The sequence below is a fragment of the Selaginella moellendorffii genome, unplaced genomic scaffold (genome assembly GCF_000143415.4).
Source record: "Selaginella moellendorffii unplaced genomic scaffold, v1.0 SELMOscaffold_19, whole genome shotgun sequence".
Taxonomy (NCBI): domain Eukaryota; kingdom Viridiplantae; phylum Streptophyta; class Lycopodiopsida; order Selaginellales; family Selaginellaceae; genus Selaginella; species Selaginella moellendorffii.
In genome coordinates, this window is record NW_003314280.1 from 2193958 (window position 1) to 2221551 (window position 27594).

General features: G+C 46.8%; 5 protein-coding genes and 1 pseudogene across 6 annotated transcripts; 5 read left to right on the forward strand and 1 right to left on the reverse strand.

Moving 5' to 3' along the window:
- Positions 1 to 4517: 4517 nt before the first annotated feature.
- On the forward strand, positions 4518 to 6708 carry LOC9651706. 2 transcript variants are annotated; one of them, XM_024677557.1, is made up of 13 exons: positions 4518 to 4835; positions 4935 to 5037; positions 5107 to 5194; positions 5253 to 5402; positions 5460 to 5591; positions 5638 to 5767; positions 5822 to 5860; positions 5906 to 5980; positions 6039 to 6098; positions 6152 to 6216; positions 6271 to 6361; positions 6419 to 6470; positions 6520 to 6708. In XM_024677557.1, exons 1-13 carry the CDS (start codon positions 4770 to 4772, stop codon positions 6525 to 6527), a joined length of 1059 nt encoding a protein of 352 aa, XP_024533325.1. In that variant the 5' UTR covers positions 4518 to 4769; the 3' UTR covers positions 6528 to 6708. The 2 variants fall into 2 exon arrangements, with proteins under 2 accessions (XP_024533325.1, XP_024533326.1); XM_024677558.1 differs by having other exon boundaries at positions 4941 to 5037.
- A 9797-nt stretch (positions 6709 to 16505) lies between these two features.
- Positions 16506 to 17633, forward strand: LOC9651708 (probable protein phosphatase 2C 60). Its single transcript, XM_002972353.2, has one exon. It carries the CDS (start codon positions 16521 to 16523, stop codon positions 17580 to 17582), a length of 1062 nt encoding a protein of 353 aa, XP_002972399.2. The 5' UTR covers positions 16506 to 16520; the 3' UTR covers positions 17583 to 17633.
- A 173-nt stretch (positions 17634 to 17806) lies between these two features.
- Positions 17807 to 21644, forward strand: LOC9651011 (pentatricopeptide repeat-containing protein At4g02750). Its single transcript, XM_002972354.2, has 2 exons — positions 17807 to 18044; positions 18114 to 21644. Exon 2 carries the CDS (start codon positions 18428 to 18430, stop codon positions 19916 to 19918), a length of 1491 nt encoding a protein of 496 aa, XP_002972400.2. The 5' UTR covers positions 17807 to 18044; positions 18114 to 18427; the 3' UTR covers positions 19919 to 21644.
- On the forward strand, positions 17817 to 18374 carry LOC112340411 (protein LHCP TRANSLOCATION DEFECT-like). Its single transcript, XM_024677167.1, has one exon. The coding sequence runs from the start codon at positions 17817 to 17819 to the stop codon at positions 18372 to 18374; it is 558 nt and encodes a 185-aa protein (XP_024532935.1).
- A 1376-nt stretch (positions 21645 to 23020) lies between the features above and the next one.
- Positions 23021 to 24360, forward strand: LOC9651013 (annotated as a pseudogene).
- A 1389-nt stretch (positions 24361 to 25749) lies between these two features.
- LOC9651014 (peroxidase 15) lies at positions 25750 to 27310 on the reverse strand. The gene is made up of 3 exons (XM_002972584.2): positions 26614 to 27310; positions 26405 to 26563; positions 25750 to 26344 (listed from the first exon to the last, which is right to left on the reverse strand). Exons 1-3 carry the CDS (start codon positions 26761 to 26763, stop codon positions 25802 to 25804), a joined length of 852 nt encoding a protein of 283 aa, XP_002972630.1. The 5' UTR covers positions 26764 to 27310; the 3' UTR covers positions 25750 to 25801.
- Positions 27311 to 27594: the final 284 nt, after the last annotated feature.

Consider the following 27594-nt stretch of genomic DNA (forward strand, 5'->3'; position numbering starts at 1 on the left):
ATTGAACTCTCCCAATGAGTAACAGTGTGATCAAGCCAATGCCGAGGACGAACAAGGCCACACCAAGTCCATCGATTCGCTGGTCTGCATCTACATGCCATCGCCATATTATACTAGTCTTTCAACGAAGACAAACAGCATTGTGATGCGATACTCTTGATCGAGATTCCAGGAGACTTTCAAGAAAAGCATATAAAACGTCAGCTTGCATGGAAGCAACTGGTACCTTCTTTTTCTGTGACAACGTTGAGCAGTTGGAGGAAGATTTTATTCGGGAAGATTTTATTCGCGACTGGCGCTACGCCCGGGCATCTCTCTTATTGACTAATAAGAATTGAACAGACACGACTGGTCAACTTGACATAAGAGGGAATCACGAATGTTCTCTCAATACAAACAAGACAGTGGCCGATCTAGCCCGGACGTGAGGACGAAACTTACTCTATTGGGACACCAACAGCACGCCTTCTTCGTAGAAAACATGTGTACGGGTTTCTTACATTTTCGTCCCTGTGGATCCTGAGCTCCATACAGTTCTTAGCGACGAGGAGCTTTCTGAGCTCTCGAGCATTCTCTATGGCAAGAGGTATTATTCTAGAAGAGCGCTTTTCCGCGGGGACTGACTAGCTTGAAAAAAATCACAGCTTCTTCAGTCGTGTCTTTAAATCCGTAGCACAGGGGGATGGCTCTAGTCCTCGGCATTCCGAGGACGGGGATGAACAACGAGATGATTTACTGGAACCGTTGGAATCGAGGCTTTTGTTTCTAGCCGCGGATATAAGTGCACTAAGTGATCTTTCTTTCTTTTCTTCTAAGTATTATACTACGTCTTAGTGGTCGGAGGCTCAGATACAGGGACTTTCTTTTACAAGTTCGGCAGAAACTCAAACTCCCGTACTCCCTGAAACTTTCTATAGAAGCCGAGATCTTCAAGGATCCTATTCTTGCCGCTCTTGACTTTTTTTCACTCTTTTTTCAGTCCTCTGAAGATTGATGATGATCCGAGTGACGTTGAAACCCTTGTGAGAGAGCTTCCACCCTGTCGTTGGCGTAAGGTGAGGACAGATAATCCAAGGAAGGAAAAGCACAAACATTAAACACAGCCGACATGAGCTCACACCCTCCAAGCTTGCGAGGTTTTTGCGCCATGACCCATCCTGGGATTGGTAACGAGCAGCTTCCACCAGCATTTTTCCAGAAAGCTCCTTCGCCATCTGAACACAGGTTAATTATATCCGAAAACATCACAGGAATGTACCAATCTTTGCAGTGTGGACATAGAGAGGCTCTAAAAAAGTTACTGTAATCGACCATGATTTCGTGGTATTGTTCTTAGACAGTCGCAGCTCTTGTAGGGTGGTCAGCTGGCTGCTACAAAACTCGAGTCTCACGCAGCAAGACACGTAACTCACCACAGCTTCTAACAAAGCTAGGAAGTGTTTACTTCGTTTTTGCTGTGGCCGCTGCGACATACATCGCAGAACTATGATGCCCATGTTGAGATGTTTAGCGCTTCCATTCTTATGCGAAATCTATGTTTCTGCAATCTATGGGGAACGTTTATAGCTGATGTTGTAGTGACCACTTTGGGACCGGATTACCTTCGTGTTGCCTGGGCAATCTATGCTCTAGATTTCCCAGGCGATTGAAGATGGAGAAACCTCTCTGTGAGTCGGTGTATAAGATAGTTGGAAGCTTGTATTGAATGCGTTTTTATATTCCTTGTTCTTGTTGAAGTAGAGACTTATGGACGTTGCGTGGTGATTTTCTGCATATGGTACGCTTCATTCTCTTGGAGTCAGCCTAATAAGCTAAACTCTAAAATGTGTAAGAGTCCGATGTAGTTATACAATTTAATTGGGAGTGGTAGCACTTGCCATGAATCCTGTCTATTAAGGTCGTATGTCACTAGCGTCGCTTGCCAACCATCAGGAATCCAGTAGATTACATTCCTGTGAATGTTTATGGAAGTTTTGTAGAAATGTTTGGGAGAGATGCTCTCCGGTGCCCGGCTTATCATAACTGCGTCCTCCCCTCTTGCCCAAACACACCAGTGCTCTTTCCAAGCAAATAGAGCTTGCCTCCCCACCTTCGAGTTCTTCACTCCCGAGCTTGACGTGGTGGAGTGAAACGAGCTTGCCATTGTCTGTGCGATAGCTTAGTAGCTTCACCTTTTTCTCGGATCCAAATAGAATGGATGATGTTCCCACAAACAGCGGAAGAGGACGTGAGAAACTTCGCGAAATCCTAACTCTTGATATCCTCATTTTGGTTCTGCTCTGTGACCAGCCACTCAGACTTCCAGGAGCTGAGAACTGCCGTTTGAAAGAATCTACGCAACCGAAATACTACTCGAAAGCTCTGCTCGTGATCCAAGAGCGAGAGCTGTTTGCAAGGCTTGGAAACAGATTATTGATTCTTCGTGGTTTTCATGCCGCTACAGGGATCCATCGCCCTGCATCTTACTGACAAAGAGGGCTTGCCCATTTGCAACATATTTCCAGTTGAAGTTTCCATCATAAGACTTCTTCAGGTTTTATCATAATCATAGTTAACCAATTAAACGTGGTTAGTTTGATAAAGGAAACCCTTTGATCATTCTGTTGAGTCCAATTCATTAATTGGATTAATAAATAATAAATATTATTATTATGCAAACGAAGTGTTGTTACATGTAATGCAACAAAATATTATACCACTTTTTCATATTTATAAAAAAGTTTTTTCAAAGATAAGGAATATTAAAGGAATCTAATGCATCTTCATGAGTAAGATGCTTTAATAGCTCACATTGGAGGAAGGTCATGTATAAAGTAGAAAAGTCATCATAATTTAATTTCAAAGAAGACAATTGATAAAAAACTGCTTAGAATGAATTTTAGTCACATTAAAAGGATTATGGGGTGTTTTATATTCAAGATGTGAAGACTAAATTCCATGCATTCACAAAGAGAGTTTTATATGTAGTATTTAGTTCTTATTGGGGGAATATACATTTTATCAAATGTTATAGCAATATTAAATTTGCAAACTCAATAGTTGAGCTCACAAGCTGAGCTCAATCTTCAATTGTAATTTTCTACAAATGTTATACATTTCAAAAAAAACCTAAAGTTAATAGTAAAATTTATTTATCCTATATTTTAATAACTTGATATGCCATGCAGCAATGCTTGGTTTTTTTTCTTTCTTTTTATGTAAATGAATATAGAAAGTAATTCTTCAAATGCATTTCTTTTGTCTAGATTAATTTAAATTTAAATATAAAATCAATACAGTTATTAAAAACCAATATTTTAGAAAAACAAGAGCAAAATAACAATTATTCTAATTAAAAATACAAAAAATATATAAATATTATGCATGTCATAATCCAAGTTGTGATGGAGATTTACACTAGGATCTGCTGATTATAATTGGAGAGAGATTTGTTTGGTCCATAGGAAGACCTGAAGTATAAATTGAGTGCATCATGTTTTCAATCACTTTCGACAAGAAATTAAAAATAGTGAAGTTATTAGATCTCTTGAAGTTTATAGCAATTCAAGAGGCAATACACACACACAGAAATATATATATATATATATATATATATATATATATATATATATAGTGCAAAATAAAAAATTCAAAAGAAATTGGGAAGGAAAAAATGCTAAAAAATATCTCATATAAAACATTTATTAAAGATTAATTTCTATAATGTTTACTTAATCTTGAAACTATAACAACTAGATTGTAGCAAATTATGGCTTTGGGCTACATTAATACTCATCCCTACTTCCCTTTATATTTTTTTATTCCTTATTAACTCATGGTTTTGATTTAAACACCGGTGTCTTTGTAATTGCATTTTTTGACGGATCATAAATTTAGTGATAGCATGCAAACAATCCCTCTCAATAGCTTTCTTAATAGAATTTTAGATACTAATATTAAATTTTGTATAAACGAGTTTAAAGGCAAAAGATCACAGCCATTGGATTAAGGAATATTTTAGAACATACTTGGATACTTCAGGTATATTCTTTATACTCTACAAGTTTTCCAAAGAAAACCAAAAGTATATAATAAACACTAATTTAGTTAACTCCAAATTTTTGGTTTGCTTTAAGCAGACCTGTAAGTAATAGATATACCTAGAATGCTTGAATATTCAAGGATATTCTACCATTTAGTATTTTAGATTAATTCTATATTTATAATCACTAGTTTATTTTACCATATTCAAAAATATTAATCTTGTTTTTATAAATTATAAAAATGCTTATAATTTTTAATATATTAAATTATTAGATAGGAATAACATTACTATTAAGCAAACTAAGCATTGCTGCATAAAATGTTTTTCTTATAACTTTTCAACTATATATATATATATATATATGTAAGAAGAAACAATTATATAACTTTTTATTCTAATAGAGTACTCATTAGCATGAAAGCACACTAATGGAGAAAATCACACTGATCTTCTTTTTGGAGAAAATCTTGCACTAAAGGGTATGAGCCTAACATACACTTGAATATATGTTATTTTATTAAAATTTATGAGTCAAGTTTTACAATCTAGTTTCCGTGATCGCGCGAGCCCTATGCCTGTCCAACGCCGCGGATTGCCGCCGCCGGGGCTGCTGGTGTGGATTGACGCCCTGGCAATAGATTCTACACTGCTGCTGTTGCTGTTGGACGCGAGCTGAGATCGCAATGCGGATGAATTGGTCACCAGCAGCCCTAGACGAAGAACCCTAAAAATGCAGTGGTGAGCCATGGCGCTATGTGGATTGGCTTCGCCGCTGCCGAGATTCCACCGGAGCAGGAGCCCATACATCGAGGTACTCACTCCTCGCATTCTTCCTTGCGCGCGCATTCCTTTTGTTCGTTCTTCCACGCCTGTAGTTTGTTGCTTGTCCTCATTAGTTTAGCCTTTCTAGCTCCAGAGCTCTCGTCAGTTCTTCCATCACTTCCTGGACGTGAGGTCTACGAGGACGAGACTTCCTCGATTGGGACACCAACAGCACAGGCTCCAGGTTCTCGGTATGCATGCCTTCTTCGTAGAAAACATTTCATTTGTGTATGAGTTTCTTACATTTTCGTCCCTGGCAGCTGCTGTGGATCCTGAGCTCCATACTGTTCTTGAGTTAGCTAGCGATGTGGAGCTTTCTGAGCTCTCGAGCATTCTCTATGGCAAGAGGTACGAATCTAGAAACGCTCTTTTCGGAGAGGGCTGACTAGCTCGAAAAAAATCACAGCTTCTTTAGTCCTGTCTATAAGTCCGTAGCACAGGGCGATGGCTCTAGTCCTCGGCATTCCGAGGACGGGGAAGAAAAACGAGATGATTTACTGGAACGGTTGGAATCGAGGCTTTTGTTTCTAGCCGCGGATGCCAAATCTACTGTGACGTAAGTGCATTGCTTTGGAGCAAGTGTTTCTTTTTTAATTGTTGTACTACCGTTTAGTGGTCGGAGGCCCAGATACAGGGACGTTCTTTTACAAGTTCGACAGAAACTCAAAATCCCGTGCTCCCTAAAACTTCCTACGGAGGACTTAGAAGCCGAGATATTTCTTTTCCTCCTCCAACAATCTCCAAGGCAAGCAATCATGCTATTCTTGCCGCTCTTGACTTTTTTTTTTCAGTCCATCGGAGCCTCTGAGGATTGACGATGATCCGAGTGACGCTGAAACTTCCCAGTCTGGGTCATGGCGCAAAAATCTCGCGGCAGCTCTCAAACTTGGAGGCCGTGAGCTCGTGTCCGCCGTTTTTAAAGTTTGTGTTTTTCCTTCCTTGGATTATCTGTCTAACCTTACGCCAACGCGACAGGGTGGAAGCGCTCTCACAATGTCCACGCTCCAACGATTGGTACGATCCTGTGATGTTTTCGGATATAAATTAGCCTGTCTTCAGATGGCGAAGGAGCTTTCTGGAAAAATGCTGGTGGAAGCTGCTCGTTACCAACTTGCTAGAGAAGCTCTAAAAAAGGCACTGTAATCGACCATGATTTCGTGGTAGTGTTCTTAAATAGTCGCAGCTCTTGTAGGGTGGTCAGCTGGTTGCTACAAAACTCGAGTCTCGCGTGACAATGCTTGCAGCAAGACAGGTAACTCACCACAGCTTCTAACAAAGCTAGGAAGTGTTTACATTGTTTTGCAGTTACTTGCTGGGGCCGCTGCGAGATACATCACCATTCGTAGCACTATGATGCTGCTTGGCCCCATGTAAGATGAGATGTTTAGCGCTTCCATTCTCATGTGAAATCTATGTTTTTGCAGTCTATGGGGAACGTTTATAGCTGATGTTGTAGTGACCGCTCTGGGACCGGATTACCTTCGTGTGGTCCGGGCAATCTATGCTCTAGCGCAGGTAAATACGTTTCTTAACTTGATAGAGCTTGCTAAATGCAGATACACTGGAACTTAGATACGTCTGACGAGAACTTATGGATGGAAGCGAGGATCCCTTCTATGTCAAGGTACTCTAAAAGTTCTCTGAAAGTACTTGAGCTGCTATCGATTTCCCAGGTGATTAAAGATGGAGGAACCTCTCTGAGCTGCCGGTGTACAGAGATAGTTGGAAGCTTGTATAACTTGAATGCGTTTTTTTATTCCTTGTTCTTGTTACTGAAGTAGAGACGTTGTGAAGTTCTCGTGGTGATTTTTTCTATATGGTACTCTTGGAGTGAGTCTAATAAGCTAAATTCTATTAATGTATAGGAGTCTGCAATGGATCTGGGAGTGCCATGAGTCCTGTTTATTGAGGTCATATGTCACAGCATTGCTTGGCAAGCATCAGGAATCCAGTAGATTACATTCTTGTGAATATTTATGGAAGCTGTGAAGAAACGTTCTGGAGAGATGTCCTCTGGTGCCCGGCTTATCATAACTGCGTCCTCCCCTCTTAGTCGAAGAGCTCAAACACGCCGGTGCTGCTCTGTCCAAGCAAGTTCAGCTTGCCTTCCCAACCCATGAGCTTAAAGTTCCCTTAAAGTACTTCATTGACGTGGTGGAGTGAAAGGAACTCCCCATTGTCCGCGCGATAGCTTAGTAACCTCGCCTTTCTCTCCCATCCAAAGAATGGATGATGTTGTCACAGACCAGGGAAGAGGTTGTGACAAACTCCGCGAAATCCTCGTTGATATCCTCATGATGGTCGTGCTCTGTGACCAGCCACTCAGACTTCCAGGAGCTGAGGACTGCCGCCTCCATGAAACTACGCAACGGAAATACTACTCGATGATCCACTAGTTGCAACCTTCTGGACTCTCAAGCGTTGTAAATGGCAGCCTTAAGATGTGCCGTTCCCACTACTGCTTGACCTTTTCTCCACAGCGGGGCAAGAACTCTGGATGGTGGAAGTGGGTTTCCCACCCAAAAGGCTCTGCCTTCCCGGAGCTTCAACTGCCCAGACCCAAATGGCGATTTTACGTGTGATAACTAATGAGCAAAACAAGGATAAACAACTCAAAGTTCAGGCTTATTCCAAACAACGTTCTTCTCGATGGCATGGTTTGTTGTAGTGGCAGTTCTGCGTTCAGTGACCTCAGATTCATGAGAGGAAGAATTTATTTGAACGCGATTGGCTGATACTATGCTTGCTATATGTATTTTTTTTCTTTTTCTTTCTTTTCTTCTTTTTATTTTTTAATTTCTTCTTTTTTCTTTCACTGCAGCTGTCTCCCAGCTGCTATTCATCGTTCTCATTGCCAAGAAGTCATCCAAAAACAAAGTGTTAAGAACAAACAGGATAAATGAAAAGAATGTGACCGATTGGAATATAGCGGATCATTCTATTTATATGATATTTTAATAGTCCCGCGGTCAACATGAGATTGATGGATGCAAGCATGCAATTTGGATTATCTTTGCAATGTCGGCCGCATCTTCGTCAGTCCCCGTGCTCCTCACTTGCAATCTGATTTATTGTGGGAACGAGAATTTCTCAATCCCGAAAGCTGTCGCATTTCACAGGCGAGGTCAATCGTCCTTCTCTGCTTCCTTTCTAAGATTTTTCTGTTATATCTTTCTTGTGTCATTCCTGAGCTCCATATTCTTCTTCCGTTGGCTAGAGAATGGCGCTTTCTTTCTTCTACTATAGTGGCCTAGATCCTTTGTTCCCACTTTGATTGAGCATGTCTATTCTGAAGATTTTATGACTTACGCAAAATTTCCTCAATCGAAGCTTTTGTTTCTTGCGGTAAATACAAGATTATTCAGTGCTGTGATTGAGGACTGTCAACGCAGAGAGATAAAAAAAAAAGAAAATCTAAAGGAACTACAATCCAAATGGTAAGTCTAAACTAAACTTTAGAATACTTCAGATTCCAATGAACGGAGGTAATGGTTCTGGGAGCGGTACCACTGGCCATGAATCCGATGTAAGTCAATACCATCGCTTGCGTAACACGATAAATAATATTGTTGTAGATGTTTGCAGACCTGAAATGCTTTTTGGTGCCATGCTTATTAAAACTGCAAATGCGTTGCTTGCGATCCCAACTCAAGAGCTCATAACAAGTAGCGGAGTGAAAGGAGCTTGCCATTGTCTGCACGTTAACTCAGTACTATTACCTGGCTTTTGCATGGATGATATCGTCACGAAGGACGGAAGAGGCAATGCGGAAAATCATGCCTCTTCCCGACTTCCAGGATAGCAACCAGATGGTTAGGGTTGGTGATGGCCGTCTCTGTTGAGAGCGAAGAGCGTGATTCTCCCTACAGAGATCCGGGTATAGGATGATTGCTTGTCTGACTTGCCTTGTTTCGGGTGGGGGGGGGGGGGGGGGGGAATGGGGGCAAGAAATAGATATGATATTCCACCACATCTTGAGTTCTTCCAAGTTTCAGGGAGCGGTGAAGTGGCAATAAACCAAGAAGCCTCTGAAGATTGATGATGGACGCTGAACCCCCAGTCATGGCACAAAAATCTTGCGGACGGCTCTTAAACTTCGCTCATATGTCTTCAGATGGTGAAGGAGCTTTCTGAAAAAGTGCTGATGGAAGCACCAACTTGCCATCTAAAGAAGCTACTGTAATCGATTTCCTGGTAATGTTCTTAACCTATAGGGTGGTCAGCTAGTTGCTATAAACCTCAAGACAGGTAACTCACCAGAGCTTCTCATAAAGTTAGGAAATGTTTACTTTGTTTTGCAGCTACTTGCTGGGGCCGCTGCGAGAAACATCACCATTCATAATGCTGATTGGGCCCATGTAAAACGTTTAGAGCTTCTGCTCTTGTGGCAAATTTATATTTTATTCCGCTGGCTGAAATGTAGACACTCCAAAACGTAGATACATCTGGTGGGAACTTATGGATGGAAGCGAGGATCTGTTCTATGCCAAGAGGTACTATAAAAGTTCTCTGAAATTACTTTAAAGCAGCTATGATTGGTTTAGGGACCTGTTTATAGAGATAGTTGGAAGCTGAAGTAAAACAATTAGTAAAGTGATCAAAACTTTTTAAAGTTTATTTATAAAAATTCTATAGCTAGTTTTATTGTGATTTAAACATAGTTCAAAAATAGTTAAATATTTTTGTATAAAAAGGCTAAGGTAATTTTAGGGTATCACTTTTACTATAATAATCACTTGAATTATCATTCTTTAGTTTTTTTAGCAAGCTTCATTATAGATAATTCATTTATTTTAGATTTTTAGTCATGATTCATTAAATGTTGAAAAAAAAGAGTGAATAAGAGAGAAATAAAATTCTAAATTTATATAAGATCTAATTATAACTAAATTTAGATTTATAACCTTTTGTATCACTATTTTTCACAATATATAATTTTTTAAATTTATTTACTATGTCATAACAGTTTATTAACATTGCCACATTTAATTTCTATGTGGTTCCAGAATTGCCACATAACACTAATAAATATTTATAAAAAAGTTGGATCATTAATTAAATTTAAATCTAAACTATCACTCAATTTATAAAGCACTTCGATTGTATTAAAATCTCGTTACTCCACTTTTATTCACAGGCCTTTTCCCTTTACATTTGAACCCCATGGATCATTTTTCAAGTTATTTCCTTTGGTTGTTTACAATCTTCATAACTAGAGTTAAATTGGTTGTAGTTGTTGAATTAGTGATTGTAATTATAAAACTATTATAAGCTCTTGAAGTCAGATTTTCAACTCTCTTAAACCATTTTTAATTCAAATTTTAAATTATTCACTTTAGTTATTTATAATTCATCATATTTCTTTGCAAATTCATATTACAACTTCCTGAAAGCCCCACTCTTTTAACATTCTACCCCTCATGTTAAAATGTTGTTTGGAAATATCAACTCAACATGTGATACAAAACCCTTAACCAATTAATAGAGTCAAATATAAAACTTTAAATGGAAATTCAAACTTCTAAAGAGATCATCCATCTCAATACCACAACAAGATCTTTAATTGAAATATGCACTTTTATGCTTATAACTACAAGTGGACTTGAATCACTACTTGCTTTTGGCTACACTGCTACATTGCTAGATGGAGTTAGATTGTTACTTGCCAGAGCTGGATTGCTACACCACTGTGTTTCTATATAGAGTTGGATCACTACTTGCTCATCTATGCTACTTAGCTGGTGCTAGATACTTGCTTAGCTCATGCTGGTCTAGTCTGGTTAGTCTATTGCTCATGTGCTACTCACAATACATGTCTAGGTAAAATGAGTTGCTCCTAGAGATTAGTGAGAACAAAAAAAGCAACAAGAAGTAGGAACTCTTACCAGGATGGGTTTCTATAAGGAAGGTTAATTCAAAGAAAAAGTTGATACAGTTTTTGTGAACGGAGCAGCATCGAAGCTTTGGTATAGGCATGGACAAGCAAAGGTAGCTGGCTCTTACTCTTTACATATGAAACTATTAAAATCGTCTTTGAGCATGCCTCAACCAAGCTGCATGAATTGACCTTTGTCGAGATTTGGAATGCCTTTTCTTTTCTTTTTCAGATGAAGATCTGGAAAATCGAGGTAAAAATTAATCCTAGAAAAGAACCACTCATAGCATAAATACTTTCACCTTAAATATATCAAAGAGATGTAGAGGTATGGTGATAGCACGGTGAACTGAAAAGGTAGAACACCTCATGTATTGCATATTTCTAAATCAAAAGAAACTCCAAGTCTAAGCTAATGGTAAGTCTAAAGTAAATTTCACATGTACGGAGGCAATGGTTTTGGAAGTGGTACCACTTCCCATGAATCTTGTTTACTGAGGTTGTAAGTCACTAGCATTGCTCGATTAAGAGAAATGCAGTACATAATACTGTTGTAGATGTTTGCAGACTTTATGACATGAAATCTTGCAGAAATGCTCTCTGGGGCCTGGCTTATCAGAACTACATTCTCACCTCTTACTTCAAAGAGTCCAAATAAATGAATGCCTCTTTCTCCAAGCAAGTAAAGCTTGCCATCCCAACTGAAGAGCGTAAAACTCCCTTCAAGTACTTCAGACCCCAGCTTCAAGTAGCGGTGTGAAAGACGCTCACCATTGTCCGCACGATAACTCAGCAGTGCCACCTTGCTTGTGGATCCAATGGAATGGATGATTGTCACAAACGGTGGAAGAGGACGTGATAAACTCCATAAAATCCTTCCTGCTGATATCCCCATTCCGGTGCTCTCTGATCAACCACTCCGACTTCCAGGAGTGAAGGACTGCTATTTGCATACACTCATGTAACCGAAATACAATTCGATAGCCCTGCTCATGATCTATTAGAGTTGCAATCTCAAAATCATCTGAAAATGGCAGTAATCTGTGCCCTTTCCACTTATTGAAGAATGGGTTCCCCACCCAAAAGTCTCTACCTTCCCGGACCAGCACCAGCCCGGACTGAGAGACCGACTGGATATAGGTAGATGGAAATTCTAACTCGAACCACTGACCCAGACCCAAGTGGCAAATGTTACACAACAAAGACTCACCCTCTTCTTTTGAAATATGATGCAGGGCGACGGATCCTCGTAGCGCCTTAAAAACCATGGAGAATCAATTATTTGTTTCCAAGCCTTGCAAACAGCTCTCGCTCTCAATAGACTCGGCCCAGGAAGCCTCAAAAGGATATCTACATGCTCCATCACCAACCCTAACCTAAGAAAATGTAATTTGTGACTTTTATTTTTGTTACATGAAATTCATTTTACCTTTAAAGTGTTTAAATTGTTTAATATTTTTTCCACTTTCCAATCCACATCTCAGATGTAATGGGGCCTGGGTAAGGAGGGTGCAAAGTTTGCTCACCTGCGCTTTGAGCGCAAGAGACCAGCAAAAGATCCCGCAAAGGAAATCGTCAACTAGATGGAGTGAACATCCTGAAAGGATTATAAAATGAAAATATCAAACAAAAATTCTTATTGAGCACCAGAACAGCATATAGATAGAACTGATATAACATTTGCTATTATCACTTTCAAAATACAGTTTACTAGAATTCTACTACCCAAAGATAAAAATGATATGAAATGATCATACTTGCTATGCAAACACCGGTGAAGAATAATTTAGAAGCAGAGCACATTACAAATCTAGAACCCCAATTCCTGATGAAAACTTAGCGCTAGATGTCATGTTCTTTCACAGCTAAGGGGCTTGAAGCGCTTGAGAACCACAGGTGTTGTCAACCTCCAAGCTCATTTGCATCCTGTCGCAAGAAAAGCCGAGCTCCATGCCCCCGGTAAGCTGTGCCTCTCCCACTACTCAGGTCCTCGAGCAGCCAGTCATGCACGCTGGGAATTATGCTCTCCCGACGCTAGCACCAGAAACTCGCATCCACCATCGCGAAGATCAATCTAGATCTCCACAACCTCGGGAACAGCCACCACGGCCTGCTCCGCGGGCCCCAGACCGGCATTGCTCTTCGGACTTCCACATGACATCGCCCAAGGCCACCTCACTTGCAGCCCAAACTGGCTCTTCTCGCCCCGAACGCTCGCGCTGGCAATCTCGAGCCCCTAGTTCCTCACCGCCGTCGCCCCGGCCCTGACCGCCCTCTCGCAGTCCCCGGGCATCGTCTCGGGCTTGTGCGCCCCCTCGCAGTCCCCGGGCATGTGATCTCTCTCGTGGCCCCGAGACATGCATGACCTCCCGGAGGGCGATCCGCAGATGAGCGTCCTCCGTTTTGGGCCTGGCTCCCACCGTGATCCAGAGTTCTTCATGACTACGGGATCGCTCTTCCAGTCCTTCTGTGCCTTGAGTTTAAAAGGCAAACAAACAAAAGGTTCCTCTTGATCGGTGATGGAGCATGTAGATATCCTTTTGAGGCTTCCTGGGCCGAGTCTGTTGAGAGCGTGTTTGCAAGGCTTGGAAACAAATAATTGACTCTCCATGGTTTTCAGTCCGCTACAGGGATCCATCGCCTTACATCTTATTGCCATCATCAAAAGAAGAGGGCTGGCCTTTCTGTAACATATGCCACTTGGGTCTGGGTAAGTGAATTTCCATCCAAATTTATCCAGGCGGTCTCCCAGTCTGGGCTGGTGCTGGTCCGGGAAGGCAGAGGCTTTTGGGTGGGGAACCCATTCTTCAATAAGTGGAAAGCACATGGATTAGAACTGCCATATGCAAAGTTTGATCCAGAGATTGCAACTCTAGTGGATCATGAACAGGGCTATCGAGTAGTATTTCGGGTGCGGAGATTCGTTCAAACGGCAGTCCTCTGCTCCTGGAAGTCAGAATGGCTGCTCTGTAACCACCTTGAGGAGGATCTCAAGAAGGATTTTGCGGAGTTTGTCACATCCTCCTCCACTGTTTGTGACAACATCATCCATTCCATTGGATCCAAAAGCAAGGTGGCGCTACTGAGTTATTGTGCAGACAATGGTGAGGTTCTTTCACTCCGTTACTTGAAGCTGGGGTCTGAAGTACTTGAAGGGTGTTTTAGGCTCTTTGGTTGGGATGGCAAGCTCTATTTGCTTGGAAAAAATGGCACTCACTTATTTGGACTCTTTGAAATAAGAGGTGAGAATGTAGTTCTGATTAGCTGGGCACCAGAAAGCATTTCTGCAAGATTCCCCTTCATAAAGTCTGCAAACATCGACAACAATATTATTTATTGCATTTCTCATGTTAAGCAAGCGATGCTAGTGACTTATAACCTCAGTCAACAGGGTTCATGGCAAATGGTACCACTTCCAGAACCATTGCCCTCATGCATTGGAATCTTAAATATTGTAAAGTTTAGTTTAGACTTACCATTTGGCTTAGACTTGTGTAGTGCCTTCTGATTTCAAACGTGGACAAAAGCAACTCACTTTCAAGCCAATAATTGATTCTGCACTTGTGTGTCCTTTATATTTACTTAAGGTGAAAGGTTGTTTGCAAGCGACTACATCAAAATGAGAGGAAGTGCTACTATGAGCAGACGTAATATCTCCGCAAGAAACAAAACTCGATTCCATGCTTTAGGAATGTTTTTGTGTAAATAAACCATAAACATTGCTAAGCAATTCTGATGTTACTTCCAGTAGAAAACTTGCTCTAGGACGAGCTCCCCGACCCTCCACCAAAGCGGAGATCCACCCAAGAGTAGCCAAGGAAGTACTTTACTGCCGCCAAAAGGTTCTTCAAAGCTGTGGTCGAAAGAAACAAAACGCTAAGAAAGCGCCACTCGAAGAACATGGAGCTCAGGAAGGACGTACAGAATAAAAACAGAAAAATGAAAGGACGCATACCGAGAAACCAAGAAGCTTGAGCCTAGCAGCTTTCTGGATTGAGAAATTTTCATTCCTGCTATAAATCTCATCCAAGATGCAGGACGAGCTGGAAACGAAGTGTTAAGAACAAACAGGACAAAGGAAAAGAATGAGAGCGATAGCCTGGATCATCCTGTGGTCAATCCTGGCTCCCTTGGGATGAGAGCGATGAATAGCAGCTGGAATTGTCTACGAAGACTACACTTGGAAGGTTACAATTGCCGATGACTTAACAGGAAAAGAGTGTGTAAGCACACTTCCGCTGAAAGGAAGCGGAAAGTGGTCGACTGCAGTTTGGTTGACAATTAAAGAGTTTCATATAAGCGTATACCAAAGGGCCGAAAGCTTCGAAGCTGTGGCCTGTTTATAAGAAACTAAACCAAAGGAGCAAACAGAGAACAAACCAGCTGTCCACAAAGACCAATCTTCTAGAGTATAGATCTCGCATTCGATCCTCTCTCTCTCTTCAAAGCACGCAGCATTCGGACGCGACAGCGGGGGAAGAAGGTTACAAATGGCGCCAAGAAAGAATGATACCTGAGCTCTCCGTAGCCCTTCCGCGACCTAGAAACTATCCAACAAAGCGGTACTCTTAAAGATGAAGCGCCCGCGTCCTTGTCGTAGCGTCCAGCCGCCTCCTTGACTGCTGTCTCAAACTCCCTCCATATTTCTCGCTCCTCTACACTCAAACGTTTTTTTAGCCATTCTTTTCCTAGAGATTCCTTACCTCGGTTTTGGAGATATTGGAGGTCCGCTGCTATCGCCTGGGCGGGCACAATCGCCTTGAACGCGCCAGCATCTCCAAGATCCATGTCCAAAGGAGAGCAGAGCCCGAAATCCAGGATCCATATGCTCCTCCCGGAGAGATGCAGCTGGACGTCGCGGAATCTCCAGCCCTCTCCAAACACGCCGCGAGCAAAGAGCTCCCCGACGCTCCGAGCGACGCTGCTGGCTTCCAGGTGAGGGAAAACCTCCTGCACATCACAAGCACACACAACCGGTTCGTTTATCACCTGGAGTTTGTCGCGCTCATGCTCCGTGAACGTGTAGAGCCAAGCCCGGTCTCCAAGATCGTCACTGTCCTGCTTTGCCTGCGAGAATGGGATCTTGTAGGTCCTCTGGAAGAGGGACTCCACAGCCTCCTCCTCGATGGGTGGCAACCTCTGCATGACAATGACGGGAGCGTTAATGCGCTTGAGATGCTTGAGCACGAGAGGCCTTATCTCTTCGTCCACGCGCTGGAGCAGTGCCTGTTTTGGGGCGAAGGCGATCACCTCCGGCGATGAACCGATCTCCTGGCAACAGCCCTCTGCGCCTCCACCTCCATCTTGATCGCGTCGTACGGGATGTCTTTCCGCTTGGCAACTTTGATGGCGATCTCTCCCTCGCATATCACCAGCCCCTGCAGTCCTCCATCCCAACTCGTTGCCAGTTCCTGCTTGGCCGCGCTCGTCCCCGCTCCGGCTTGCCGGCGTTCCACTAGGTTTCCTCCGCCGTGCTTGCCGCGATCCTTGCCGCCGCCAGTTGCCGCCGCTAGGATCGCGATCGGCCGCTCCACCTTGGCGTGCGGCTCTTGACCCCTGGATGGGAGCTTTATACGGGATCAACATCTCTGCCGTCGAAACGGACGGCTGCGATTACCTTGCATTATATTCTTTATTAGAAAATCTGTAGTTTTACCTTTACGCTACTTTATATTAATCATCATCTCTGCCGTCGAAACGGACGGCTGCGACCAATACATGTTAAGGTTATAAACGCACATGGCGCTCTTGCCTTTTAAAATTCAATCACAGTGAAACGTTTTAGGGTATCAAGTAGCGATGAAGAAGACGCAGAAGGGCAAGAAGGCACCGGCACCTTGTCCAGCAGCAGCGGCACCATCGCCCAGCCCGCTGGACATGTTCAAGGACTGGAAGAGCGATCGCGTCCACAAGGTAGTCATGGAGAACTCTAGGATCAGGGTGGGAGCAGTGGCGACTCAAGGTCCCAGGCCCAAAATGGAGGACGCCTACGCCTGCGTCCCCGACCTGGACGCCTCCTCCTCCTTCGTCGCCCTCTACGACGGCCACGGCGGCTGCGCGGCAGCGCGCTACTGCGCCGAGCACCTCCACCGGCGCCTCGTCTCCGACCCACACTACAAGAAGCGCGAGTTTGCCCGCGGCCTCCGGGAGGTGTTCGCGAAGATGGACAGGGCCATGCAGAGCCCGGCCGGCGCGGAGGAGCTCCGCAAGCTCGCGGAGGACAACAAGGAGGTGGCGGGCGCTGGCAATTGCGGCACTACCGCGGCTGCCGTTTTGATCCTGGACGACAGGCTCTTCGTGGCGCATGTCGGGGACAGCCACTGCACGCTGTGGCGGGGAAACGAGGCCGTGGCGGTGACGAGGGATCACAAGCCCGAGACGATGCCCGGGGACTGCGAGAGGGCGGTCAGGGCCGGGGCGACGGTGGTGAAGAACAAGTGGCTCGAGATTGGCAGCGTGAACTCTCGTGGCGAGAAGGGCCAGTTTGGGCTGCAGATGACGCGGGCCTTGGGTGATTTCATGTGGAAGAGCAACGCGGAGCTGGAGCCCGAGGAGCAGGCCGTGGTGGCTGTTCCCGAGGTTGTGGAGATTGATCTCCGCGATGGTGGATGCGAGTTCCTGGTGCTGGCGTCGGACGGGGTGCCGCGGGAGTGCGTGGAGAGCATCTGTCCCAGCGTGCATGACTGGCTGCTCGAGGAGGAGGAGCACCGGGAGAGGCATGGAGGTGGTGGAGCGTTCCAGTACCAGCAGGGGAGCATGGAGCTCGCCTTTTTTTGCGACAGGATGCAGAGCATGAGCTTGGAGGTTGACAACAAGACTGTGGTTCTCGTCCACCTCAAGCGCTTCAAGCCCCTGGCTTGAGAATTCTAGAGCTGTTATGAGCTGTTGCAATCTATAAGAAATTTTAACATATATCCTGGAATCTATGTTTGGTGAAACTTGAAAGTCTAGAACCTTAGACATCTAGACTTCCAGAATAGCAAGGTTCTAGATTTTCAACTTTCACTATGAGGCAATATATGTTTTAACTTGCATGGATCTTTAGCTGGTAAGAATCATGTTTTAGGATAGTCTAAAGCTTTTGGAGCTGAGGCCATGGCGGCGTGCATCCAAGCGTTGGCAATTAGAGCAACGCTTCCATCTGCGTTTCTGGGTACGTCGCAGGTGTCATGGAGGCGGCAACAGCGCCTGGTTCTCGCCAATCCATCCGGCTCCCGGGTCTCGGCGTGGTTTAAATTCGGGAACCGGGGATTGGATTCGCAAGGAGCTGGAATCTATGGCAGCCAGAAGAGGGACGATTTCAACAAGGACGACGTCGAACAGGTCAGAGATTTTCCTGGAATGTTTGTTCTCATGGTTCTTTCTCGTTTTTCTTTTGGTTTTGATCCACAGTACTTCAACTACATGGGAATGCTGGCGACCGAGGGATCCTACGATAAGATGGACGCGCTGCTCAACGAGGGTCTCCATCCGGTGGACATTCTTTTGCTCATGGCTTCTTCCGAGGGAGATAAGCCCAAAATCGAGGAGCTTCTTCGCGCTGGAGCTAGCTACACGGTGAAAGACGGCGAGGGAAGAACAGCATTGGACAGGGCTAAAGACGACGAGATCAGAGATCTCATCCAGAACTTCCAGACCGTCCCTTCCCCGTGAAAATCTGTCCATCGTATAGGATCAATCCAAGTTTCCCTCCAAGGTTTTGTTGGATGCGATGGGTCACACAATGGCGATCTTCTTCGTCCTCGAGTTATGGGCGGCGCTCGATCCATTCGTCCTCGCTGCTTGGTGGGCGGTTTTCTTTCCCTCTGGGCAGCGATCAGCAGCGCCTCCAGGCCCAATTCGCCTCACAGCTCCAGGCATGCCGAGATCTGGCCACCGCGCGGCGGCTCCACGCCCGGATCCTCGCTACCGCTCTTCGATCCGACACCTTCACCGCGAATCTCCTCGTCCAGCTGTACGGACGATGTGGCTGCCCGGAGATCGCACGCCAGACGTTCGATGGCATTCTTGCAAGGAACTCCTTCTCCTGGAACATAGTCATGGCGGCAAATGCCCAGAACAGGCATCTTGAGAACGCGAAGAGCGTCTTTGATAAGATGCCGGAGCGCGACGTTGTGACATGGACGGCTATGATGGCGTCATTTGCCGAGAGGGGAGATCTCTTTTGTCCAAAACAGTTGTTTGATTCCATGCCGGAAAGGAATGTAGTGTCCTGGAACGTCTTCGTTGGAGCATATGCGCAGCAAGAACAACTTGAGCCTAGCAAAGGAGCTTTCCTTCGAATGCCCTGCCACAGCATCGTTTCCTGGAACTCTATGCTTACAGCTTACGCGCAAGGGCAGCAAATCGATCGCGCAAGCGAGTTCTTTGAATCGATGCCACAGCGCGACGTGATTTCCTGGAACATCGCAATCTCAACACTTGCCCAAACAGGGGATTTGGTAAAAGCAAAGAAGCTGCTTGATCTGATGCCGGCGGTGGGGATCGTGTGCTGGACGGCAATGGTGGTGGCAAACGGGCAGCTCTGTCAACTAGAACAAGCGAAGAAAATCTTTGATTCTATGCCGGATCGTGATGATCTTGCTGGGACGGCTATGGTGACCGCATTTGCGCAGAATGGAGACGTGGACTCTGCCAAGGCTGTGTTTGATGCGATGCCAGAGCACAGCGTCTACGCCTGGAATGCTCTCCTCGCGGCCTACGCGCTAAATTCCCGCCCGGGTCGCGCTATGGAGATCTTCGCAACCATGCCCGAGAAGGACGTGGTCTCTTGGAACGTCGTCCTCGCCATGCTCTCCCAGCGCGATCAAGACGGGCGCGGCAGCGCGATCCAGCTCTTTCAATCGATGTTGCTCGAGGGATTCCTCCCAAACGACATCTCGCATCTCTGCGTGCTCATCGCTTGCAGCCGGGTTGGATCAATCCACGCCGGGCGCGACTGCTTCGCGGCGATGAGCTCGGATCACGGATCCACGCCCGAGCGCGTCCACTACTCGTGCATGGTCGATCTCCTGGCCCGCACGGGACAGCTCCTCCTCGCCCAAGATCTCATCGAGACGATGCCTTTCTTTCCCGACGACGTGGAGTGGCTGACGCTCACGGTGAGCGGAGCTCCCGCTGGACCGAGGCTCATGGATCTCCGGCCTGGCCGATCCGGTCCCTACGTAGTGCTCTCGAATTCCATGCTAGCGCCGTAAAGGATTTGTTGAGATCGATCCATCTGGGAAGTTTCATGAGACGGAAGAAGTTCGTGAACACTGTGAACATCACAACGCGTTTTCTTGTTTCGGGTGCCATTCAAAGACTTGGGCAGGTCAATCTTAGCAACCCAGACGGGTTTCTCCTTGAATCACAGAGGGTTTCTCCAAGGTCATGGGAAGCATATGGTCACAAAGTGTCAACAAATTGGGGAGAAGTTTTTTTTATTGTTCTTGGACAACGCACGCCAAATCTTTTTTCAACGCTCCTGTTCCCAAACCTTCAGTTTTTCTTCCATCATGCAGCTGCCAAATGCGACGAAGTGGACGAGGAGCAAACCCTAGCTGGTGTTTGAAATTTTAAAAACTTTGGCGCGAGACCCCCTGCCAATGCCGCCCTGCCACTTGGCGCAACACCCGTGGTGACTGTCTACCAACGCACATGTGGATAGACGCGAAGCTTTGCAGCAACAACAGTCTGGTGCCGTACGCACCAGCGTGGCGGTGGCTGTCACTCGTCTTCTCGTCCGTCGGGCTGTGGGCCACAAATAGTTTGGGCCACAGTGTGAAGCCGTCGTACACGCTTTAGCTAACTGGCATATATAATAAAACAGCTTGGCTTCATATTTTTGCTCGCTCTCTTGCATAGATAGGAAGAGAGGGGAGGATCGTTGCCCTAGAGGCGCTGGGCGATCGTCCGGGCGGGCGATCATCCGTTGCTATAGCTAGGACGAGCGCGCGAGCGATGGGATTTGGGAATAGCTACAAGGTTCTTTCTCCTCTCTCCTGGGAGACGACAGCCGCGAAGCAGGGGGGATCGCCGGGTAACGGCAGCAGCGGCAGCAGCGCCGCGCGATCCCAGAGAGTGGTGGATTTCGTGAAGAAATGGCTGCTCTGCGGCTGGAATCTCAACGCATCGGAGTATTCGCAGGTCGTGTCCCCAGGTAATCCTCTCAAGAGCAGCGGTGGCAGCGGTGGCGCTCCGGGGCGGGGGGCGGAGTGCTACGTGAGGCCGCCGCGTTGGAAGCAGTTCTTGCGGCGAGTGAGGGCGAGATCGAGGAAGGTCCGCGAGGGCTTGTGCTTCCACCCCCAGCAGCAGCCGCTCAACTATTGCAGCACCGATAGCTACGAGAGGAACTTCGATCGGGGGCGGGAGTTTTGGAGCGACGAGTTCGGCGCTCCGGACAGGAATCCGAGCCTTGCGGCTCCGCCAAGCTACGCGGCGGCGACGCTGCATCCCACGAGTTCTTCCACCCCGATCCTGTGGGAGGAGAAGCCGCTCCAGGATAGACTCCTGGCGGCTCCTCCCATTTGGCAGAGGAGGATGGTAGGCGATCACCTCACACCGATCGCCGTCGGCGCTGCTTAAAGGTTCTTTGTGATCTCTATCGTCTCTAGCTCCATCTCATTGATTCATGCGATCGATTCGTCAAGAGGATTCCACAAACTGCTGCTGATCGAGCTCAAGCCACCGAAAAAAACGATTTTTATCTCTTCCACTTAGTAGAGGAAAATGATCCACGGTCGATGGCAGCCTTGCAAAACTCCTTTTTTTGTGGCGGTGGTGGTGGTACCGATTATCATGTCCTCAATCAATGTCCTCTATATTATCAAAGTGGGCCTCTGCAAAATTGGAATAACCACACAAGAGAACAGATGTACATGTACCATGAAAAAAAGAGAGGGAGGAGCACAAATAAATATATGCAAAATAATGTTTATCGAATCAAATCGTTCGTTGGTGTCTGTCTCGTCTCGCCAATCTCATCTCTCTCACACACTCAAACACATACAAAAAAAAGAGGAGCACGGTTGGATTGGATGATCCGTTCTTTCTTTCCAGCGCGGAGGATCACGTCGTCTTTCGCGGGGTCACATCCTTCCATTTGAATCGACTAAAATTCCCAAGATCCAGAGGACTTTGCGATGCAGCTAGTATGTAGCTCGCCCTTGATTTGTCTGCGCCTGGAAGTTGGAAGCATCCTCTTTTCGCCACAGCAAATGGTCAAAAAGTTTGCCCTGGACCAAAGCTGACCGTTGACATAGATCGGTACGGTCTCTGTGCCGCTGACCACGTACGGACGCGGCCAGGTTTACTTTACCCTTTCCAGCCCTAAATCGCCTGTCAGTGAGACACTTGCCAGGAAAAGGAATGGGCCGTCAGATGGTTTTAGGGTAGTGATTTCGTTCGTCGATCGTCTGAGATGATCAGCGCGCTCGTCAGCCTGTTGCTCGAGGGCATGATCTGGTGCTCCGCGTATGGCCTCGTCGGGGCGCTGGCCCTCTGCCCGCATGTACACTGGACATTGATTCTTCTCTTTGGATGATTGATTGCGAGGAATCCACCGGTGGATCGAATGATCGCGGTGATGTAGTGCTCAAATAAAAAATCGCCCATTCTTTCTGATTGATTGGCTCGTTTATCTAGCGAAAAAATCTTCTCGTGTTAGATGTGTTACCCAGCCCTAAGTGCTCGCAGCGCGCTCATCGCTGCTCTGGCGGCAGGGCAGCGATCGCAGGTGAGGCGATTTCCCTGGTTGGGTGCGAATGCCGCGGCGCCATCGCGTCCGGCGCCAGTGAAGCCGGATTTCTTTGACGACGATGACGAGGAGGAGGAGGAGGAGGATCAGAGGCAGCGGCGCAAGGCGGGCGAGCTGGATTGGGCGACTAGAGCTCGGGAGCTTGTGATTCAGGATATGAGCTTCCGGAAGTTCACCGACGAGGATTTCCAGGGCCTACTGCCCCCGCATTTGCGAATCTCCAAGAAGAAGGCCAAGAAGAAGAAGAAGAAGAAGACCAGGGCCAAGGAGGAAGGTGCCGAGGCTGCATTGCAGCTGGAGGAATCGCGCAGCGCGATTAAGACCAAAAAGAAGAAAGACAAGGACGATGATGCGAGCAGCAATCTCCAGGCTCCACTCCGGTCGATCCAAAGAAGCTCAAAGCGCTGGCTAAGAGATTTAACGCTCACAGGGAGCGCTACATGAACATCGAGCAAAGCTACAGCGACAGCGAAGGTGACGAGGGCGAGGAGGAGCTCACGACCGAGTTGACAGTGGTTTATGGGGAGCGTCGAGAGGAAGGAGGTGGTGAAGAGTCAGATGATGGCGAGCGGCCTTGAAAGATCCAAGGCTGCTGGAAATTCGTCTCAACCAGGACTTGGTCGACTCGAGGGACGTGGAAGAAGTTTTGGAGACGATCGAGAGAGTGAAAGGAAGGTTTCGATTGAGCTCCATCAACGTCGCCACTGCTCTTCACAGGATCGCCAAGCATATGGTGACGCTGTCCATGTCCGAGACGAGAAGGCTCAAGTACGCCAGGCAGTGTGACGTGGCCGAGCTCGTTGCTTGGAATGCAACGCACAGGGCGTCTCCAACATTGCCTATCTCCAAGATTGGAGGCCACCTTCTTTACCGCGGAGAGATGGAGATAATCGCTCGAGCAGCACTGGCGAAGGTTGACGAGTTCAATCCCAGAACATTGCCGGAGCTTTTGCTTCCATGCAGCACAGCTCGCCCGCACTCTTTGAGAAGCTCATGGACGCTGCGAGCAGAGTTTCCAAGGAGTTTCGAGCACAGGAACTGGCCCAGCTTCTTTGGTCGTTCGGGTGCATGGCTCGGCCTCTGGATTCTTTCCTGGACTCATCGGCTTTTCAGCAAGAACAAGGTTCTCCAGAGCTCGGTGAAGAACAGTTCCAAGAGAATCTTTCCCCGTGAAGCTATCGATCGAGCAGCTCTGGAGCATCGTGTGGTCTTATGCTGTTCTCGGCCAACTCCAGGGTCCATTCTTCGCTCACGTTTGCAAGGAGATACGCGCGTTTGAGCAGCTGGGACAGCACAAGCATATGTTGCAGCTGACACAGCTATACCAGGTTGTGCTGGCCCTGAAGAGGGAAGGGAAGGATTTGCAGCTTGGCAGGATAGAGAAGCGGGCTCCGGGTGCCTGGGAAAAGGAGAGAAGCTCTCGCAAGTCCACTTAAAAGGATATTGAGAGGTTCTTGGTGTGCACTGGAAGGCAGTCGCATTCTCCGTGCTGAAGATTTCAAAATTCTTCCCCGGATCCCCGAGTACGTTGATGCGGATTATTCTCTGGATTTTGCCATGAAGGGCGGTAAAGTTGCGATCTAGGTCAACGGGCCATTAGGATGTTTTTTCTTTTTGTGATAGGAGAACTTCTGGGACACACTGTTTTGAAGCATAGATTGCTGGAGGCTGCTGGATGGAAGATTATCTCTGCTTCCTATGAATTTTTTTTTTTCTTTGTTGTAGTGGAGAAAAATGTGTGTTTTGATACAGTGGGAGAACTTACAAGGAGAGTCGGAGCACGTTGACTTCCTACACAAGCTTCTGGCTCCTCACATCCGTCAAATAGAGCAAGTGAGTGAGCGAGCAGTGTGACCACTTTCACCTACCAGTTTCGAACCAGAAGTAACTCGTGATTTATAAACCAGGAAATTTCCCACACCAGAAAAGCTAAGAAAGCCTGGACCGGAATTCCATGGGGAATTACTGGGACCAGGTTTAGTTTCCTATCATGAAAGTTCTTGATGCTGATGTGACCTTTGAGAAACTTGGTCTTGTAGTATCGGCTCGTAATGTTGTTGCTGGCGCCTGCCACTAAATCCCGTCCTACCTCTGCTTGATTGGCTAGAGACACCCGATCGATTTCCAGCGCCGAGTTAGACGAACTAGGCAAGGAGAGTGAGAAAACAACTGCGGCTGCCACCACTCCCAGGTGATCCTTGAAAGTTGTGTTTCATGATCACAATATCAGGATCATAGAATATTTATGCTGGAGAATAATTTACCCTCTGGGAGCAAGGTCTTGGTGCTCCTGCTCCACGTACTCATCCCTTACTTGGTCAGGAGGTCCATCTGGCGAGTGAGGTACTGCGTGGAGCTCACAGACCTCTTGAGCATGGCGTGCATTCTCTTGTAGAGCTCGCCGTGGTGGAAGACCATTGCGTGCTCTCCCAGCACGTCCTTGAGCGATCGAGGGTGGCCAGACTCAAACAGCACCCCCTCGTTGTGGAGCACAAACTTGACGCCCTCCACGTCCGTGACCCGTGAGCAAGCTCGTCTTGAACACCGTCCCATACCTCTCCACAAAAAGATCATAATAAAGATCATATCAGCATTCACAATCCAGCAACAAGATCATTGTATAGGTACTTCTTTCCCAAGACGTAAGGAGCCTTGGAGCGAGCAATCGTCACGTAAGGAATGAGCTCCCCAGTGAGAGGCCATCCCATGCTGAGCCTGTCCAGATTCCGGAACCTCCATGGTCGCCAGTAAGCAAGTGCCACGAGCCAGAGAGCTCCGGCGATCCTTGCTACCTGCGCGGAGAGAGAGAGAGAGAGAGAGAGAGAGAGAGAGAGAGAGAGAGAGAGAGAGAGGACATTAGTTGGAAGAACTTTCGTGTCGCTATGTGCGAGACTTATTTACCCAGGTCGGTTGACCCACAAACTCGGTGGCATTTCGATCGGTCGTGATGCTGTTGCTAGCGCCTGCCGCCTCCAGAAGATTCCTTGTAATAGGGAAACAAATGACGATTTTGGGTCTACGCCGGGAAATAATGATGGCGATTAGTTTGTATCGGCTCTTGATGCTCTTGGCTGTATTTGGTTCCCCTGCACTCGCTGCTAGCGGCTGCGTAGCACGGGGTCGGGAGATCCATCGTGCGGCCTCCAAGACATCGCCAGCGCTCTCGTGGCCATGTACGCGAAACTGCAACCAATTTCCGCTCCGGTCCTTACGAGCACGACACGAGCACGACGATGCCGGTTGCAAGGGAAGAGCTGCTCTACAATCTCTCTGGCCAAATGATTCAAAGGAAGAGGTGAAACGAGATGTCGAATTATAAATAATAGATGTATAGGAAACAAAACTAGCACGAGGCTCGAATTTCACCATGTCCTCCCGTGAGAGGCGAGAGCCTACCCATTTTGATCATGCCATTGGCGAAGGCAGTACAAAATGCCTTCTGATTGTCCGCAAACTCCTTGACAAAGCCCGCCAGATCACTCTGCAACAGCTGCTGGTCTGAGAAGAGGAGCGACTGATTCGCTTGGACAGCTCGAAAGTACAAGTTGTCGAACGTGGTGGGGGAGGGATCCAAATTGTTCAATCTGTTTGGGGCTGTTGGAGGGCAATTCTTCTCGAGTCGGGACTTGAGGGCCGGATCGATGCTATCCCCTGTGGTTCCGTTGAAGAGGCGGGCGCTAAATGTGAAGCACTGGGCCTGGCCGATGGAATGGCCTCCTGAGAGCGCTACGAGATCACGCTTGGAAAGGCCCCGCTTTTGGAATCTCTCATTGAGCTGCGTTGCGGTGAGATTTGGGCTGGGAATGGCGTCCACCGCGGCAGCGACGCTCGTGGAGCTGGGATTGTCCCGTCGGCCAAACTCTACTGTCCATGACGGGCCACCAAGCTGCAAAATTCGAAAGAGAAGAAAGCATTTGTAACTCAAATCAATGGAGACCTCACTTACGGCTATGACGGATTCCCGGGCGCTCAGAGCAAGAATGTCGGCGCATGATACAGTTTCCGGGCATGAAGTCTCCACGGCGCGCTTGATATTGTTGATGATTTTGAGTCCCTTGGTGGAGCGTCCATCTCCTACCTGGGGGAGCAGCGATCCGTCACAGCCCTGAGCGACAGCCAAATAAATGAGTAACGGGGACTTATTGGAGTACTTACTTGAGCAAAGCAATCACGGAAGTGGAGCTTGAGGATGGATGCAGAGGATCGGCTGTCATTGGCAAACTCAGAGCGAATCACGCTTCTAGCTATCTGGGGGAAGTCGGGACAAGTATTAGCGTAGAAAGAAGTGGACAGCTCTGAGGGCATCAGTGGTAATTCCTGGTGAATTACTAGCGCCGCAGCAGAGTTAACGTGAGGAGTAGATATTTAAATCGCTGCATTCTTTCACGTAGGGAAGTGTGAAGAGAAGCTTGGCTTAGCACTCTAAAGAAAGAGAACACGGGATGGCTTTCAAAGAAAACTACTACTGGACTAGCATATGTAGTAGGGTTGTAGGTTCGTGGAAGCTCCGTACGTTGGTCGTAGGGTCGTGAGCGCTGTCGATCTTAAGACCCTGGGCTCTACATGATGAGGGCCGTCGATCTTACAATCGAAAGATTACAACCCAAAGATTACAACCGAAACAACATGATGAGGACCTTGTAGCGATGTTGTTTTTAATATGCTCTTCCACATATCTCTGCTTCTTGATAGTGGGCTTGATTACCGCCAGTGACGATGTACTCGACAGAGCCAAGGAGAGAATGAGCCTCCCGTTAAACACCATCCTGATTCACTCTCTCTCCGCTTACCTGGCGATGACGTGGCATCAGGCCGTTTTATCTCCAGCGCACTCCCTCTCCCGTCCGTCCGTCGCCGCTGCGCACTCCCGCCCGCGGCTCCCGCCCGCCCGCCCGCACTCCCACCCGCCCCCGCGCCCAGCGTGCGCCCTAAAATTACTTCCACGTGGCCACAGTCCCAACACTTAGCCAAATTTCAATCAGCGCACCCTGTTCACGATTGTTGCCCCACAATTGACCTAAAAACGTTTCTGTTTCTTTTATGATCAAGCATGGCAGCAGCACATCAATTTCCAGAGGTAAGCAATCAATTCAACTTCATATTGATTCAAGAAAATCATTTAAAATCCCTCATGGC